The sequence below is a fragment of the Nicotiana sylvestris genome, chromosome 6 (genome assembly GCF_000393655.2).
Source record: "Nicotiana sylvestris chromosome 6, ASM39365v2, whole genome shotgun sequence".
In the NCBI taxonomy this organism is placed as follows: domain Eukaryota; kingdom Viridiplantae; phylum Streptophyta; class Magnoliopsida; order Solanales; family Solanaceae; genus Nicotiana; species Nicotiana sylvestris.
This window is the reverse complement of record NC_091062.1, coordinates 210,723,045-210,737,701: the sequence shown is the minus strand read 5'-3', so window position 1 is coordinate 210,737,701 and position 14,657 is coordinate 210,723,045. Positions and strand designations below refer to the sequence as shown.

At 39.3% G+C, this 14,657-nt stretch overlaps 1 protein-coding gene across 3 annotated transcripts; it reads left to right on the top strand.

Moving 5' to 3' along the window:
• The first annotated feature begins 213 nt into the window (after positions 1 to 213).
• On the top strand, positions 214 to 3,023 carry LOC104211872 (phytolongin Phyl1.1-like). 3 transcript variants are annotated; one of them, XM_009761013.2, is made up of 2 exons: positions 214 to 442; positions 596 to 3,023. In XM_009761013.2, the coding sequence occupies exon 2, from the start codon at positions 607 to 609 to the stop codon at positions 1,324 to 1,326; it is 720 nt and encodes a 239-aa protein (XP_009759315.1). In that variant the 5' UTR covers positions 214 to 442; positions 596 to 606; the 3' UTR covers positions 1,327 to 3,023. The 3 variants fall into 3 exon arrangements, 1 of the variants encoding a protein (XP_009759315.1); XR_707243.2 differs by having other exon boundaries at positions 215 to 2,258; positions 2,452 to 3,023; XR_707242.2 differs by having other exon boundaries at positions 215 to 2,277; positions 2,452 to 3,023.
• Positions 3,024 to 14,657: the final 11,634 nt, after the last annotated feature.

Genomic DNA, 14,657 nt, shown 5'->3' with positions numbered 1-14,657 from the left:
ATATAACATATATTATAACATAACATGAAAAATGGTTCCGGAAAAATTTGACTTTTATACTGAAGTGTTATTATATAGGGGTGGTGTTATAGAGTTCCGACTGTATTCCATTTTTCAAACAGACAAGGACTCATTTTTAACTTGGACAGAAATTAGCAAGCCTCAGTAATTAGGAGCATCAGTTATCAATTGTAGTATTTGGTTTGACCAATTCTTGTAAATGTGAAATAAATACTACTCCAGTTCAGTCCAGTTGACTTGGCCCATTTCTCTCTCTGTTTCCTCGTCTAAATCTGACAGAGTGACAGTACACCATACATCTTAAATTGGAGCTTTCTTCTGTTTTCCTGATTGACCAGAATCTTTCTGTAGTTTTCTAGTTTGGTTTTTTAACTTTTTTGTCCAAGATCGGAACTTTTCATGTGGGAATAAACTTCCTCAGGTAAGTCACACAGTACACCATACATCTCAATCTTGATTACTTAAGGATCTGAACTTTTTTGGCTTTCTTCAAAATTTGCAATTTGATTTCACTTTGAGCTCAGCCTATAGTGGTCAAGTGTGATTAACTAGCTAATTTTCCTGTGATATTTAGTTTACTAGAAGATGGGTTCAATCCAAAAAACAGTTCACTATTGCTCAGTATCTAAAGGGGGTCAACTTCTATATGCATATAATAATGGTGAAGATCTTGAGATTGAGAACTTGGCTGCATTGTGCTTAGAAAGAATTCCTCCTTTTCATAAATGGTATTTTCAGACCATGGCTAAAAAGATTTTTGGGTTTTTGATTGAAGTTGATGAGCATGTTTATTTTGCTATTGTAGATGAGGGTCTTGGTAATGTTGAAGTTTTGAGGTTTCTTGAACAATTAAGGGATGAATTTAGAAAATTGTCTAAAAAGGGTTCTTGTTGGACTATGTCTAATCTAAACTCACTTTGTTTACAAGAAAAATCAATTCCTGTAATTTTACCATATCGAAATGTCAATGGGCAAATTGAGGGTTGTGCTTTAACAAAAGTGTTGTTATTGGGCAAGCCTAGTAGACAAGAAAAGAAGAAAAAGAAGGATCATGTAATTGCTATGAGAGATAATGAGGTGGAGGAGGAGCAAAAATCTACGGAACAAGTTATGGTTGATTCAGCAGTTCCTCCAATTTTGTCGCAGAAAGAGTTGAGCTTGGTAAGGACCATATCAAGATCTCAAAACTTTCAAAGGAGGTGGTGCCGCCATGTACGCATTGTCCTTGCAATTGATGCTATGGTATGTCTTGTGTTGTTTGTTATCTGGTTAGTTATTTGTGAAGGTACAAAGTGCCTTCACTAAAGTTGTGCTGCTGATGGAAACCTTATCTTCTCTAAATGGTTGGAGCCAAGGAGGTTATTGCTCGAACTTTTTGAAGTATTTCAGCACAGTGTTGCATCACGATAAGCATTTCTATGAAAAGTGGATAATAAAATTAACAGATCAAGCAGTTTTTTTTACACTTACATCAACTACAATTTGCCTCTCTACCGTCCCAGGGTAGGAGTAAGGTCAGCGTATATACCACCCTCCCCAGGCCCCACTTGTGGGATTCCACTGGGTTTGTTGTTGTTGTTGTTGTTGTTGTTATATCAACTACAAGTTTCATCAAAGTATAGTTAAAAACTCATGTTGTACAGGAATCACTTTGGATGGACAGAGTTGGTCTATTATTGTCCAAGTTAGTTGCAGCTTCGTCGTTACTCCTTGTGACTGCCATATGAGTGCTTCATTTAAATATGTTAAGTGTTCTTTCTTTTCTATTTGGATTGAGACGGGGCTATTTGGAGCAATATGGAGCTAACCCCGACTTGTTTGAGGTTGAGGCATAGTAGTAGTAGTTGCAGTTTTTTCTTTTCCATTGCATCATGTGTATATACAAATGCCTGGTTACACGCCTAAAGATATTTTTGCTGCTTTCTTCGATTAAAAGTTTGCTCTGAAATTAAATAATACAACATTTCTTCTTCTGCTATGTGAACTATTTCTATGTTTCTTCCACATCGATAATAAGTCGGCTTATCCTATAGCATTTCTTATGATCTCTTGAGCATAATAAATAAATGTGTTTGAGGCAGAGACAATTGTCATTCTAATTCTACTGTGAGTGTTTTCCTTTATATCTTTTATTCTTGAAGGGTAATTGCCAAATTTTGGGTCGGGTGAGGGACTGTAGGCCGTATCCCTTAGCTTTGCTGGAGAAGTGGTTTGAGGAACATCTTAAGAATTGAATGGTACTCCTCCATCCAGAATGTATGACATACTTTAACTCAATCTGCTTCAAGATTTAATTCATTTGAACAATTCAAATATACACAACCAACGGAGATATCATTCCACCTTTCCCCAGTCTTTCTAATTTAACTATTGCTAGTACTTTACATTTTCTTTTACTCTTATACAAGTATTGTCTCGTTGCCCTATCAGCCACGGTACTTATAGTGGGAAAGAGGAGTAAAGTTACTGAAAGTCATGTGTACAAGAGCCAATGACTACAATAAGATGGCAGACTAATACCAATGAGATTGATGTAATCTTGTTTTCGTTTCATCTATCTTCTATGAACATGGGCCGCACAGATAGGAGCCAATCAAATGGAGTTAGTAAATGAATCTTGTTTGTTGATTAAGGGAGGGGAAAGAACAACAGGAGTTTTGTATTTGAAGTAGCCCATATCTTCGACATTTCATTATAGTTAACTGATCAAGCTGCATATCCTTAATGCTCAGAAGTTATTCATCGAAGCAGAATGTTGCATTGAAGACCATACCATGAAGAAATGGATTTATCAAGCTTCAATTAGTTGTTTTAGACTTTAGTGAACAAAGATGAAAGTATAGGGCAGCTTCATTGTAGTATCTGGTATTCTTTTGTTCATTGGTTCGACTGTTTATATTGTGTTGAAAAGGAACTTCCGAAAGAATTTAACCGCCCAACCCTCTTCAGAATATATGTGAGTGTATATTTACTGTGGAAGTAACTTCTTGGATTTGATTTTACTTGTTCCTTTGGAAAAACTTGCACCTATATTTTGTTGGTAGAAAAGGCATAAATGCAGACATGAATACTCATCTTTTGAAATTACTATATCAGCAGAGACCCTTGTGGTCCGACCTTTCCCCGGACCCCGCGCATAGTGGGAGCTTAGTGCACAGAGAGTCCAATAGACTAAGGTAATCTTTCTTGTCCCGTCCCTCCCGGGAATATCTGGGGCATTAATCTTGGATGAGATTTTTCATCAAGTTCCTTGAGATTCCGTCACAGTTAGATGCACATATCTAAGACTTGGATCAGTCTATCGGATACAGTCTCTCTGCCTGCACTGCGACGCTGCGTACACACTATTCTCCCCAAACCCCACTTGTGGGATTATACTGGGTGTATTGTTGTTGTTGTTGTTGAAGTTGCTGGATCCTATTTCAATAGTTTCTGATTTCCCATTCAGTTTTTTTGCCTCTTATTTCTGTTAGACTGTTTCAACACAGTTTTGATATCAAACTGAAATATCCCTTATTAAGATATAGAAGAATCAAGCTGTGAGTTTTGCTTGAATCATTTTACTCCTTTGATTATCCTGAGAGGTAGATATCCTTCTCTGCTCCATTTTCTGACTATTGTTTTGGGTAATTTCTTTCAGCATATTATTTATTTTTAGTGTCGTACAGGAATTTCTGAAAGAAATATGATTTGGTCGACTATAAAATAAAAATTAACGCTTATAGGGTTATTTCTCTCCTCTAAAACATCTTTGTGAGCACGTGATTCTTGCTTCACGAAAACTACTCCAAAAAAAATCGAAAAATAAAACAAATTGCCTTTGGGTACAATTTTGAGAATTTTGGTGTGACATTTTGGGATAATTATTTGTGTTTTTGTCTGTGAACGTATAAATCCCGTTTCGATTGTCCTTTAATTGGAAAAACTCCCTCTGCGCCTTTGCGGTGGCGCGGGTGAAAAAGGAGGTGTGACAATCTTCATCTGCTTGAATGAAATATTGAAAAAGGTTAGATATTGTCAATTTTCTACTTCAATAATATAGCAGGTTGAATGTGACTTCGCTTGGAATATGGATGAGACAAGTAGAAATGACACCAGGTAGCCATTCTAAAGAGCTGTTATTTAGGAATTAGCCAGTGCGTCCTGAATTACAGTTGTTTAGGTCAATTTTTCCTGACAAAAATGTCCGGAGTTGTCCTCAAGTTATGATTTTTAGTTAAAAATTTCAGGACAAAATATGTTCTAGCTAATCTCTAAATAGCATCCCTGAGAATAGCTATTTGTGCATTTGCCCCATGAGACAATCAATGAAACAAGCGACACTTGGAATATTTACACAAATAGCCGACCATTTTATTACTTACTTTTTTTAGCCATATACATAGATTACACATTGATTATACACATATAATACATATATTATACATTCTCCGGCTATTTTTAGTTTAAGTGGTTGGATGAGTGACTATTTGAGTTAATTCTTGGTTGGGGGAGAGTTAGACCAAATCCCAAATGACACAATTTTGTACACTATTTTGTCAATAATGAATTTTATCACTTGCTTTACATGAAAAAATATATACGCTTTTAAGTTTAACACTCTTTTCGCTCCTTTTTATCGTTTTATTTAGTCAAAAATATTGTCTCAAAATATTTTTCATTCATGAAAATCAAGAAGTCATCAGTTTTCTTCCAATTCCACCCTTCCTATTCTAAGAAGGTAATATACTCTTTAACTATTCATTAAAGAAAATAAAAGAATAATTTAATCAAATACCAATCTTAAAATTATGCTATCATTGATTTTTTTTTAATGGATAACCTATAGTAGTATATAAAAAAGAACCAAAGAGAGTCACTTTACTGAAAAATCAAAGAATAATAGCCTTCTTCCTGAGAGTTCAAAAAGTTGCTAAAACTGAAATGTCAACTGTTATGTCACGTGTTCTGTCCTCTATTATATAAGGGAAGAACAACAGAATGACTGCAAAAGAAGATAAAATGTTTGAGGCCATCCCCAACCTTGCCCCATCCCCCGTAACGTGGAAATATTCGGGGGAATTTAGCTCCAACTCTCTCCCATTTTTGTCCAAAACGGGGGATGAATAGTATTCCCTCAAATATGGGGTACATTATTCATCTCCCTCATTACTATTCATCACTTTTTTATTATTATTTTATTATTTAATCTTTTAATTTATCTCTTTATATATACCTAATTATGTTTATGTAATGTATTTATAATATTAATATTATATCTTAACTTTGGTGTATAATTTTGATAAATTAATTTTCGTGCATTTATTATTTTTATATAGAAATGGTAGTAGATGAAAATCAACGATTTCAAGAATTTTTATTTCGACATAGAAGAATTAAGGACAAAGATGCTCATTTTGCACTTCGTAATGCATTAATAGATCATTTATGGGAGAATACTAGAGGTTGAAGTTGAATATTTATCTAGTATTTCGAATGAATTTTATCGTTATGTAATATGTATTTAATTAATCTTGTATCACAATGATTTCACTTTTATTTGAATTATTAGTTAATCTATAATAATTGCTTACAAATTATATTATTTAAAATTTTATGGAATTGTTTTAATTATGAAAATTACAAATTAATAAAAATAAAAGATGGAATTTGTTTAATGAAAATTAAAAAATAAAATTAAAATGAAAGATAATAATATAATATAGAAGAGAGAGAAGAATATAAAAAAGTTTGGGGCAATGGTTCGAGTAAGTTGTCCCCAAAATGAGGAAATTCCCATTTTGGGAACCAAAAATGAGGTAAAGGTCGGAGATGCCCTGAATAAAACAAAAATTAAACTATAAACTTAAGCAAAAATTAACCACTGTGATTTGGAAACCAAAGGTAATTTAATCAGTAATTAATCGAATGTTGGAGAAACACAAACAGACTTGTGCGTGCTGGCAGTAAAACATTTTATTATCTGTACGTAAATACGTTAAAAGATTCATGATCAACAAATGGTACTAAAATATTGAAACTCAACTTTAATTTATATATGTAGTATAAGTTCTAACATCATCGGGATAACGCTTGGAGTCGTGCAAAAAATCGGGTGAAATTTAAAAATAGTCAGATTTACAACTGGTCATTCAAAAATAGTCAAGTTTCAAAAGTAATCGAAGTTTAGCCACTTTTCATGTAAAGATAAATTTGAGCGAAAATACTGGTCAAAACCCGGAAAATACGCCAGTATATTATGTTGGAGTTCCAAGATAAGTATGCTGGAACTCTAGTATAATTATGTTGGAGTTCCAGCATAAGTATACTTGAACTCCAACATATTATACTGGAGTTCCAAGATAAGTATGCTGGAACTCTAGCATAATATGATGAAGTTCCAGCATAACTACACTAGAACTCCAGCATAATATACTAGAGTTCCAGCAAGTATACCGGTCTAGCATAATATACTGGAGTTTGGATTACCGGTGCTCCAGTCTCCAGTATATTATACTGGAGCCAGCAAAGTATTTCGATCCAGTATAATATGCTGGAGTTTATACACAGGTGCACCGAACTCCAGTATATTATGTTGGACCGGTCTCTGCTGCTGCAAAATAGTGGCTATTTTCTATTGACTTGGTAAATGCTGACTATTTTTGAATGACCACTCCGGAAACTGGCTATACCGTACTATTTTTACCAAAAAATCATCTTGATTTTCCAGCTCCGTTAAAACTTGACTTGAATAAAGTGTGTATTTAGTATGACAGAAATTCTTTTTCTTGAAAATATTTTTTATGAGAAAATTATTTTCTTTTCTTAAAAATATTTTCTTTGAAAAAATGTGGAAAATATGACTTTACATACCTGACTTTTGATTTCAAACGTTTAGTCATTATAACTAATATTTAGAGTTCACAAGTTTTGTCAAAACACTTTGCTACTATTGTTATCGGAGAATATTCCTTGTACTTGCCAACAGTGGCAAATCTAGCCCTTTGGTGAGGGAATTATTTGAACCTAGTATTTCTAACGCCGAATATAATATATGCGAAAATTCACTAAATTATAATAGATATTAGACTTGAATTCATAATTTTAAAAATATTTTAATTTTTATATTATGAACCTTAAATATTGAACCCATCAAGTTAAAATCATAGATTCGCTTTTGCTCACCAACCAAACACCGAAAAATATTTTATAGGTGAATAATGTCCATTCATGGAAAATGTTTGACCAAAAGATATTGGAACCTTTTTTATTAAATCAATTAAGGAAATTGGGGAGGTAAATCTTAGCCAAACATAATAAATTCCAGATCTACTGACAAACCGGAAAATGATACATGAAATGAAGTAGAAGTGATAAATTGTCGATGCCTTTCATTTCTTCTTTTTCCAATCGGTGAAAATGACGGTTGTACATATTCAATGAAAGATCGGAAATTGTTTTACTTTTCGTTCACTAAGGAAATTACAAAGGAGAGAAAGAGAAAAAGGCCCTCTTTCTGGAAAGGTCGCATTCCTATATATAGTCATGGAGTCATTGCCATGTATTTGGGCTATAGCCCCCCTCATTTTGCGTCCGCTTTCGCCGTTCTGTAATACGTGGTCTGGCGTAAATAATGTCGTCTATCCTTATCCCATTGTTTGGACGTGGTCCCAATTGGGTCGACCACAGCGGTCAGATTTTGACCAATACAGTTAGTCCCTCCGTTTGTCGAGGTCATTCCTTGTTGGGCCGGGTAGGCGGATGATGATTTTCGTTTGACTAGGAGAAATCTGACTGTCTACCCCTTGGGTATGATTTTCAGAATCAAGTAGTTGTTCGTGGTTGCCGTCATTATGACACACGTTCCCGAAAATTTGAAACGTTTCGTGCCCTATTGGATTCAATTGGCGACTCTTGGGTTTTGTGCTTGGGGGATTTATGTCTCCAATAAATAGAAGGAACACATCATTCGATTGACACACTTTCTTGTCCTTTACTTGAAAGAACTTCGTTAATATACTTTCTTCCTGATACATTGAATTTTTATTTGTCCGCAGTTGACCGAAAACTTTTCATACTCCCTTTTCTTTGTCTTTTTGCTTTACCAAATTGGCATAATAGCTGGTGATTCTTCTCGCGCTGACCTCCCTGTCGCAATTCCGTCACCAGAAAGTGATGTTCTAGCCACCGGAGGAGCAGAAGTGGTGGAGGATGAGGAGGTCCCGTCGGTAGCCGAGATCTTGCCTCGCCCCGGGAAAGCATGGACCGACTTCTGCAGTCCCGTCGGGGAGAAGCCGGAACATGTTCACTCTGTTATAAGAGAGGAGGAGATCGCAGAATTGAAGGCTAGGTGGGGAATTCCTCGCTACATCGAAATACTGCCGACAGTAGGGGATGACTTAGTCCATTTTGGCCGCCCAAGGTACTGCGTGTTCTACGTCTACCCCTTTTTCGTTGGATACACGCTCCCTCTCCCTCTCCTGGTGGTGGATTTCTGTCATTTTTACTAGGTATGCCCCACTCAACTTTCGTCGTACGTGTATAAGTTGATCCTTATGTTGCTCAAGTTTGCGAAGCTCGCCGGTCGTGAGATCATTTTGGGGAATATGCTCAATATCTTCGCCCCTTAGCTCATTTGCGGCACGATGATTCACATGCGTCATCGAGGGTCTAAGAGTCTGGTGGTGAAGATGGATGATAGGGCTAACCGTCGATTCTACGAGAATTATTTCTATGTGTGGACTGAGCACCTTGTGGCGGATCCTACGGGGTTCCTTGAGAAGTGAAACTTTGTGCGTAAGTTTTTGTACTTTTAGTCGGAGAGATGTCCGACCTCTTTCCATTGTACTAAAACCCTGTTATATTTCTGCAGCTGCGAAACTACCCCATCCATCTGTTGAAGGCATCCGCGAGTGGGTAAGTGTCATCCTTCCTCATGCGGCAGGGGTCCGCACCTGGTCGACCTTCAATGAAAAATATGGACGTAAACCCCTTACAGGTGACATGTCATTTCCGTTCACTACTTCTATCTTTTCTCTTTTTTACTTGGTTTCTCATGTGCTCTTCGTCTATGCCAGGGAGAGTGTGGAGAGCGAGAGCTCCTCCATTGACTTTTCGTCAACTTGCATCGTCTCCTCGCCCTGCTGCAATATCTACTGCTCGACCTCGTCGAGGGCTGCTTTAGTCGAGTCTCAGGCTGTGGTCATACCTACGGAGACCACCCCTCAGATTGAAGCTCCGACCCATCTCGCTCTTCCGTCAAGTGAATTTTCCCGTGCTGAGGAAGGAGAGGGGTCGTTTAAGAGGCGGCGAGTGGAGTCTGGGACAACACCTCCGACTGTGATACATCTGGACGAAAACTCTCCCTTGATGATATCTGGGGCGGGGGTTGATACTATTCTGCCTGTGGAGACGGAGCCAGCCATTATATCTGCCCATCGACGGAGATTCCTGCCACTGCCATTGATCAGCAACCGACCGCAATGGAAGGTCACATTTCTGAGGCCGTTGTTGTCTTTCCGGACGGGCCCTCGTCCTCACTACCTGGTCATGCTTTCTCTTCGGCTGCTGAAAAGGGAAAGGGCATCATTGTCGATGACTACGAATCCAAGTCATACCTCAATCTTGATGATGTTAGGATGTTTGAAGAGGGTCTTACCTACTCGGTGGTTCATGCAGGAGGCCCGTCCCATATTCTTGAGATCCCATCGGATATTAATCTCTTGGGGGACACGGAGGATTTGGTGTCGCAGTTCGACCTTTTGTGTTTCGCTATCGAGAACGAGGCTCTTCGGAACGTTTCTGATATAGACTTGATGCATGAAGTGGCAGCTATGGGCCTGAGGGTATGTTACGCCTTTCTTTCATGTTTCTTTTATTTTTCTGGATGATACGGTCTTGGCCCCTCTTTTCGTTTTTCAGACGTACATGTTGGAGATTGAGAGCGCTCGTAGGGCTAACACTCGGACTAAGATTTTCCTGAAGGCATTGGAGAAATATCGGCGTTATCGCGATAGGTGCTGTGAGATGCATGAGCGGCAAAGAAAGAATCTTGGTGCACGATCCCTTGGCGAGGAATTGGAGAAGAGGGACCAGCAATTGATGGGGGCCATTCGCAGAAGTAGTGTGCTTGAGGAACAACTTCGCGCGAAGGACGAAGAGCTTGAGTTAGGCAAAGGGGTGGCCACAGAGTGTGACTATCTTTAGGGGAAACTGAGGTCAATGCAGTCTAAGATGGACAAGAACCTTATCCGGGTCAAGGTAATGAGCGTGGAGTGGATGGGAAAACTGGCTGAGTTGGAGAGAAAGATAGTTGAGTTGGAGAGCATCGAGAGTGTCTGGTCTTCGACTTTGGCAAGGGAGGCAGCACTGGAGAACACTATCCGCGTCCTCCGATCCAAGCAAGAATCGGAGAGGGCGATGGCCATGCTAATGGAGGCGAGGCTTGAGGAACGCATTGGTGAGATCGACCGGGAATCATCGACCTTAGGAGATCGGGTCGCCGCTCTGGAGGTCGAAAAGGAGCAATTGTTGGCTCAAATTGAGTCTTCCTCCGCCGTTGTTCCCTGCTGCTTACACGAGCTTTGGGTTCATGCTGAAGCCCATCGGGATATATACAAGAGTTTGTGGGGGGCGGGCAATGTTACCGAGGCCGCATATGAAGGAGCACGGGCAAAGGCACGAGAGGCTCATGTCAACTGTGGATATGACTCTGCGACGACGGAGGCCGATGAGGGAGCGGATGATAAGGGAGGACTTCCTGGAGATGGTGGTGATGATGGTGGCGGTGATGACGCCAAGTGAAAGAATGTTGTCTTTGTCTGTTTTTTGTTTTTTTTATTCGTTGTTAGTTGTCGTTGTTTCTCCCCCCCCCTTTTTTAGACTGTTGGTTCAGGCTGTATGTAGTCTGCGACTGTTTGCGCAGTGACTTTGTATAAAGAGGAATTTTTCATTGTTATGTGCCCTCTGTGTTTTTTGTTTTGCTCTTCATACTTTGGTGCGAAGTAGATTCCTGCATAACGAGTTCCCTGCTCTTTGGAAATTTAGTGTCACGCGGGTAGAACGGGACCTTGATGGCTGCTTCGGCTAGCGAGATGGTGTTTTCGAACTTGTGTCGAGATGCTGTCTTATCATAATCTGAACAGTATCGAACTATTTTTCTAATAGCGACCTTAGCCGTAAGGACATTACTTTCGGGCTTATATTGAAGTATTATCCCATCGTGAGTCCTAGTCTGTCTTTCCCTTTTTTTTTTTTGATAAAGTATTGCCCTATCGTCAATCGATCGAGGTCGAACTTTTCTTTTTGACGAAGGCCGTTGGCCTTAAAAGTGTTATTTCGAACATTCATCGAAATATTAACCTGTCATTGTTCGATCGAGGTCGAACTCTTTTCTTTGGCGAAGGCCCTTGGCCTTAAGGGTGTTATTTCAAACTTTCGTCGAAATATTAACCCGTTGTTGTTCGATCGAGGTCGAACTCTTTTCCTTGGCGAAGGCCCTTGCCCTCAAGGGTATTATTTAGAACTTTCGTCGAAATATTAACCCGTCGTGGTTCGATCAAGGTCGAACTCTTTTCTTTGGCGAAGGCCAAGGGCCTTAAGGGTGTTATTTCGAACATTCGTCGAAATATTAACCCGTCGTTGTTCGATCGAGGTCAAACTCTTTTCTTTGGCGAAGGCCCTTGGCCTTAAGGGTGTTATTTCGATCTTTCACCGAATTATTAACCCGTTGTTGTTCGATCGAGGTCAAATTCTTTTCTTTGGCGAAGGCCCTTGGCCTTAAGGGTGTTATTTCGAACTTTCGTCGAATTATTAACCTGTTGTGGTTCAATCAAGGTCAAACTCTTTTCTTTGGCGAAGGCCCTTGGCCTTAAGAGTGTTATTTCGAACTTTCATCGAAATATTAACATGTCGTTGTTCGATCGAGGTCGAACTCTTTTCTTTGGTGAATGCCCTTGGCCTTAAGGGTGTTATTTCGAACTTTCGTCGAAATATTAACCCGTCGTGGTTCGATCAAGGTCGAACTCTTTTCTTTGGCGAAGGCCCTTGGCATTAAGGGTGTTATTTCGAACTTTCATCGAAATATTAACTCATCGTGGTTCGATCAAGGTCAAACTCTTTTCTTTGGAGAAGGCCCTTGGCCTTAAGGGTGTTATTTCGAACTTTCGTCGAAATATTAACTCGTCGTGGTTCGATCAAGGTCGAACTCGTTTCTTTGGCGAAGGCCCTTGGCATTAAGGGTGTTATTTCGAACTTTCGTCGAAATATTAACCCGTCGTGGTTCGATCAAGGTCGAACTCTTTTCTTTGGCGAAGGCCCTTGGCATTAAGGGTGTTATTTTGAACTTTCATCGAAATATTAACTCATGGTGGTTCGATCAAGGTCGAACTCTTTTCTTTGGCGAAGGCCCTTGGCCTTAAGGGTATTATTTCGAACTTTCGTCAAAATATTAACTAGTCGTGGTTCGATCAAGGTCGAACTCTGTTCTTTGGCGAAGGCCCTTGGCATTAAGGGTGTTATTTCGAACTTTCGTCGAAATATTAACCCGTCGTGGTTCGATCAAGGTCAAACTCTTTTCTTTGGCGAAGGCCTTTGGCCTTAAGGGTGTTATTTCGATCTCTCACCGAATTATTAACCCGTTGTTGTTCGATCGAGGTCAAACTCTTTTCTTTGGCGAAGGCCCTTGGCCTTAAGGGTGTTATTTCGAACTTTCGTCGAAGTATTAACCCGTTGTGGTTCAATCAAGGTCGAACTCTTTTCTTTGGCGAAGGCCCTTGGCCTTAAGGGTGTTATTCGAACTTTCATCGAAATATTAACCTGTCGTTGTTCAATCGAGGTCGAACTCTTTTCTTTGGTGAAGGCCCTTGGCCTTAAGGGTGTTATATCGAACTTTCGTCGAAATATTAACCCGTCGTGGTTCGATCAAGGTCGAACTCTTTTCTTTGGCGAAGGCCCTTGGCATTAAGGGTGTTATTTAGAACTTTCATCGAAATATTAACTTATCGTGGTTCGATCAAGGTCGAACTCTTTTCTTTGGCGAAGGCCCTTGGCCTTAAGGGTGTTATTTCGAACTTTCGTCGAAATATTAACTCGTCGTGGTTCGATCAAGGTCGAACTCTTTTCTTTGGCGAAGGCCCTTGGCATTAAGGGTGTTATTTCGAACTTTCGTTGAAATATTAACCCGTCGTGGTTCGATCAAGGTCAAACTCTTTTCTTTGGCGAAGGCCATTGGCCTTAAGGGTGTTATTTTGAACTTTCATCGAAATATTAACCTGTCATTGTTCGATCGAGGTCGAACTCTTTTCTTTGGTGAAGGCTCTTGGCCTTAAGGGTGTTATTTTGAACTTTTGTCGAAATATTAACCCGTCATTGTTCGATCGAGGTCGAACTCGTTTCTTTGGCGAATGCACTTAGCCTTAAGGGTGTTATTTAATGAACTTGGTCCCTAAGTTCCTGTAAAACCTTATTGGGGCAACCCCTTGGTGAGGGAGAGAGAGTATGGCTTAAGGGACGTCATTTTCTAGAAGTTGGATCGCCAGGTGAGCGATATTTCGGTTATTTTGTAGTAGTTTCCCATTCTCCGGTTGAGATGTTTCCTTGCGCGCTCGCCCACACGATGCTTGGGTTCCTGCTTGAGCAAAGAGCAGGGGTGAGGAAAAATGATATTTTGGTTACCCCCATCCGATGAGTCGGTGGATGAGGGTGGGTTTGTAGCGTTACTCGTTTTGCCTGGCATTTCAATGGTTGATGGAGCGATGGTTTCTAAATCCGGTGATCGTATTCAGCTCTCTTTCCCCTTCCATGTTATGCTTTTGCACTGCATGGGTTGGGCTTTGCCTTAGCGCTCTTTTCAGTAGGTAATCATGTTTCTGGTTTTTGATCTGGAAGAGACTAGGAAATTTCACTAAGAAATTCTCACAAACGACGCCAAATTGTTTGACCAAAAGATATTGAAACCTTTTTGATTAAATCAATTAAGGAAATTGGAGAGATAAATCTTAGCCAAACATAATAAATTCCAGATCTACTGACAAACCGGAAAATGATACATGAAATGAAGTAGAAGTGATAAGTTGTCGATGCCTTTCATTTCTTCTTTTTCCAATCGGTGAAAATAACTGTTGTACATATTTAATGAAAGATCGAAAATTGTTTTACTTTTCGTTCACTAAGGAAATTACAGAGGAGAGAAAGAGAAAAATGCCCTCTTTCTGGAAAGGTCTCATCCCTATATAGTCATGGAGTCATTGCCATGTATTTGGGCCATAGCCCCCTCATACTGCATCCGCTTTCGTCGTTCGGTAAATACGTGGTCTGGCGTAAATAATGTCGTCTTTCCTTATCCCATTATTTGGACGTGATCCCAATTGGGTCGACCACATCGGTCAGATTTTGACCAATACAGAAAATAATTTCAATCATTCCGAACACACTCTGCAGTTAAGGTATTAGGACTTTAATCAAGAGTTTTAGCAACACGTCAAGATTTTAATTAGGGGGAGAAAACCTATATATCAGTTGTACCTTGAAATACATGTTGGTTTTTTTTATCTAATTAGATAAGAGGTGTGAATGAGAAATGGAAGGAAAAGATTAGGAGGAAAACGAAAAAGCTTGAAATAATTTCCTTTACTAATGCACTTAGTCCCTCATCGGAA

Excerpts from the sequence above, each read along its gene's own strand:
- LOC104211872 (XM_009761013.2), top strand. The coding sequence starts at position 607 with ATGGGTTCAATCCAAAAAACAGTTCACTATTGCTCAGTATCTAAAGGG.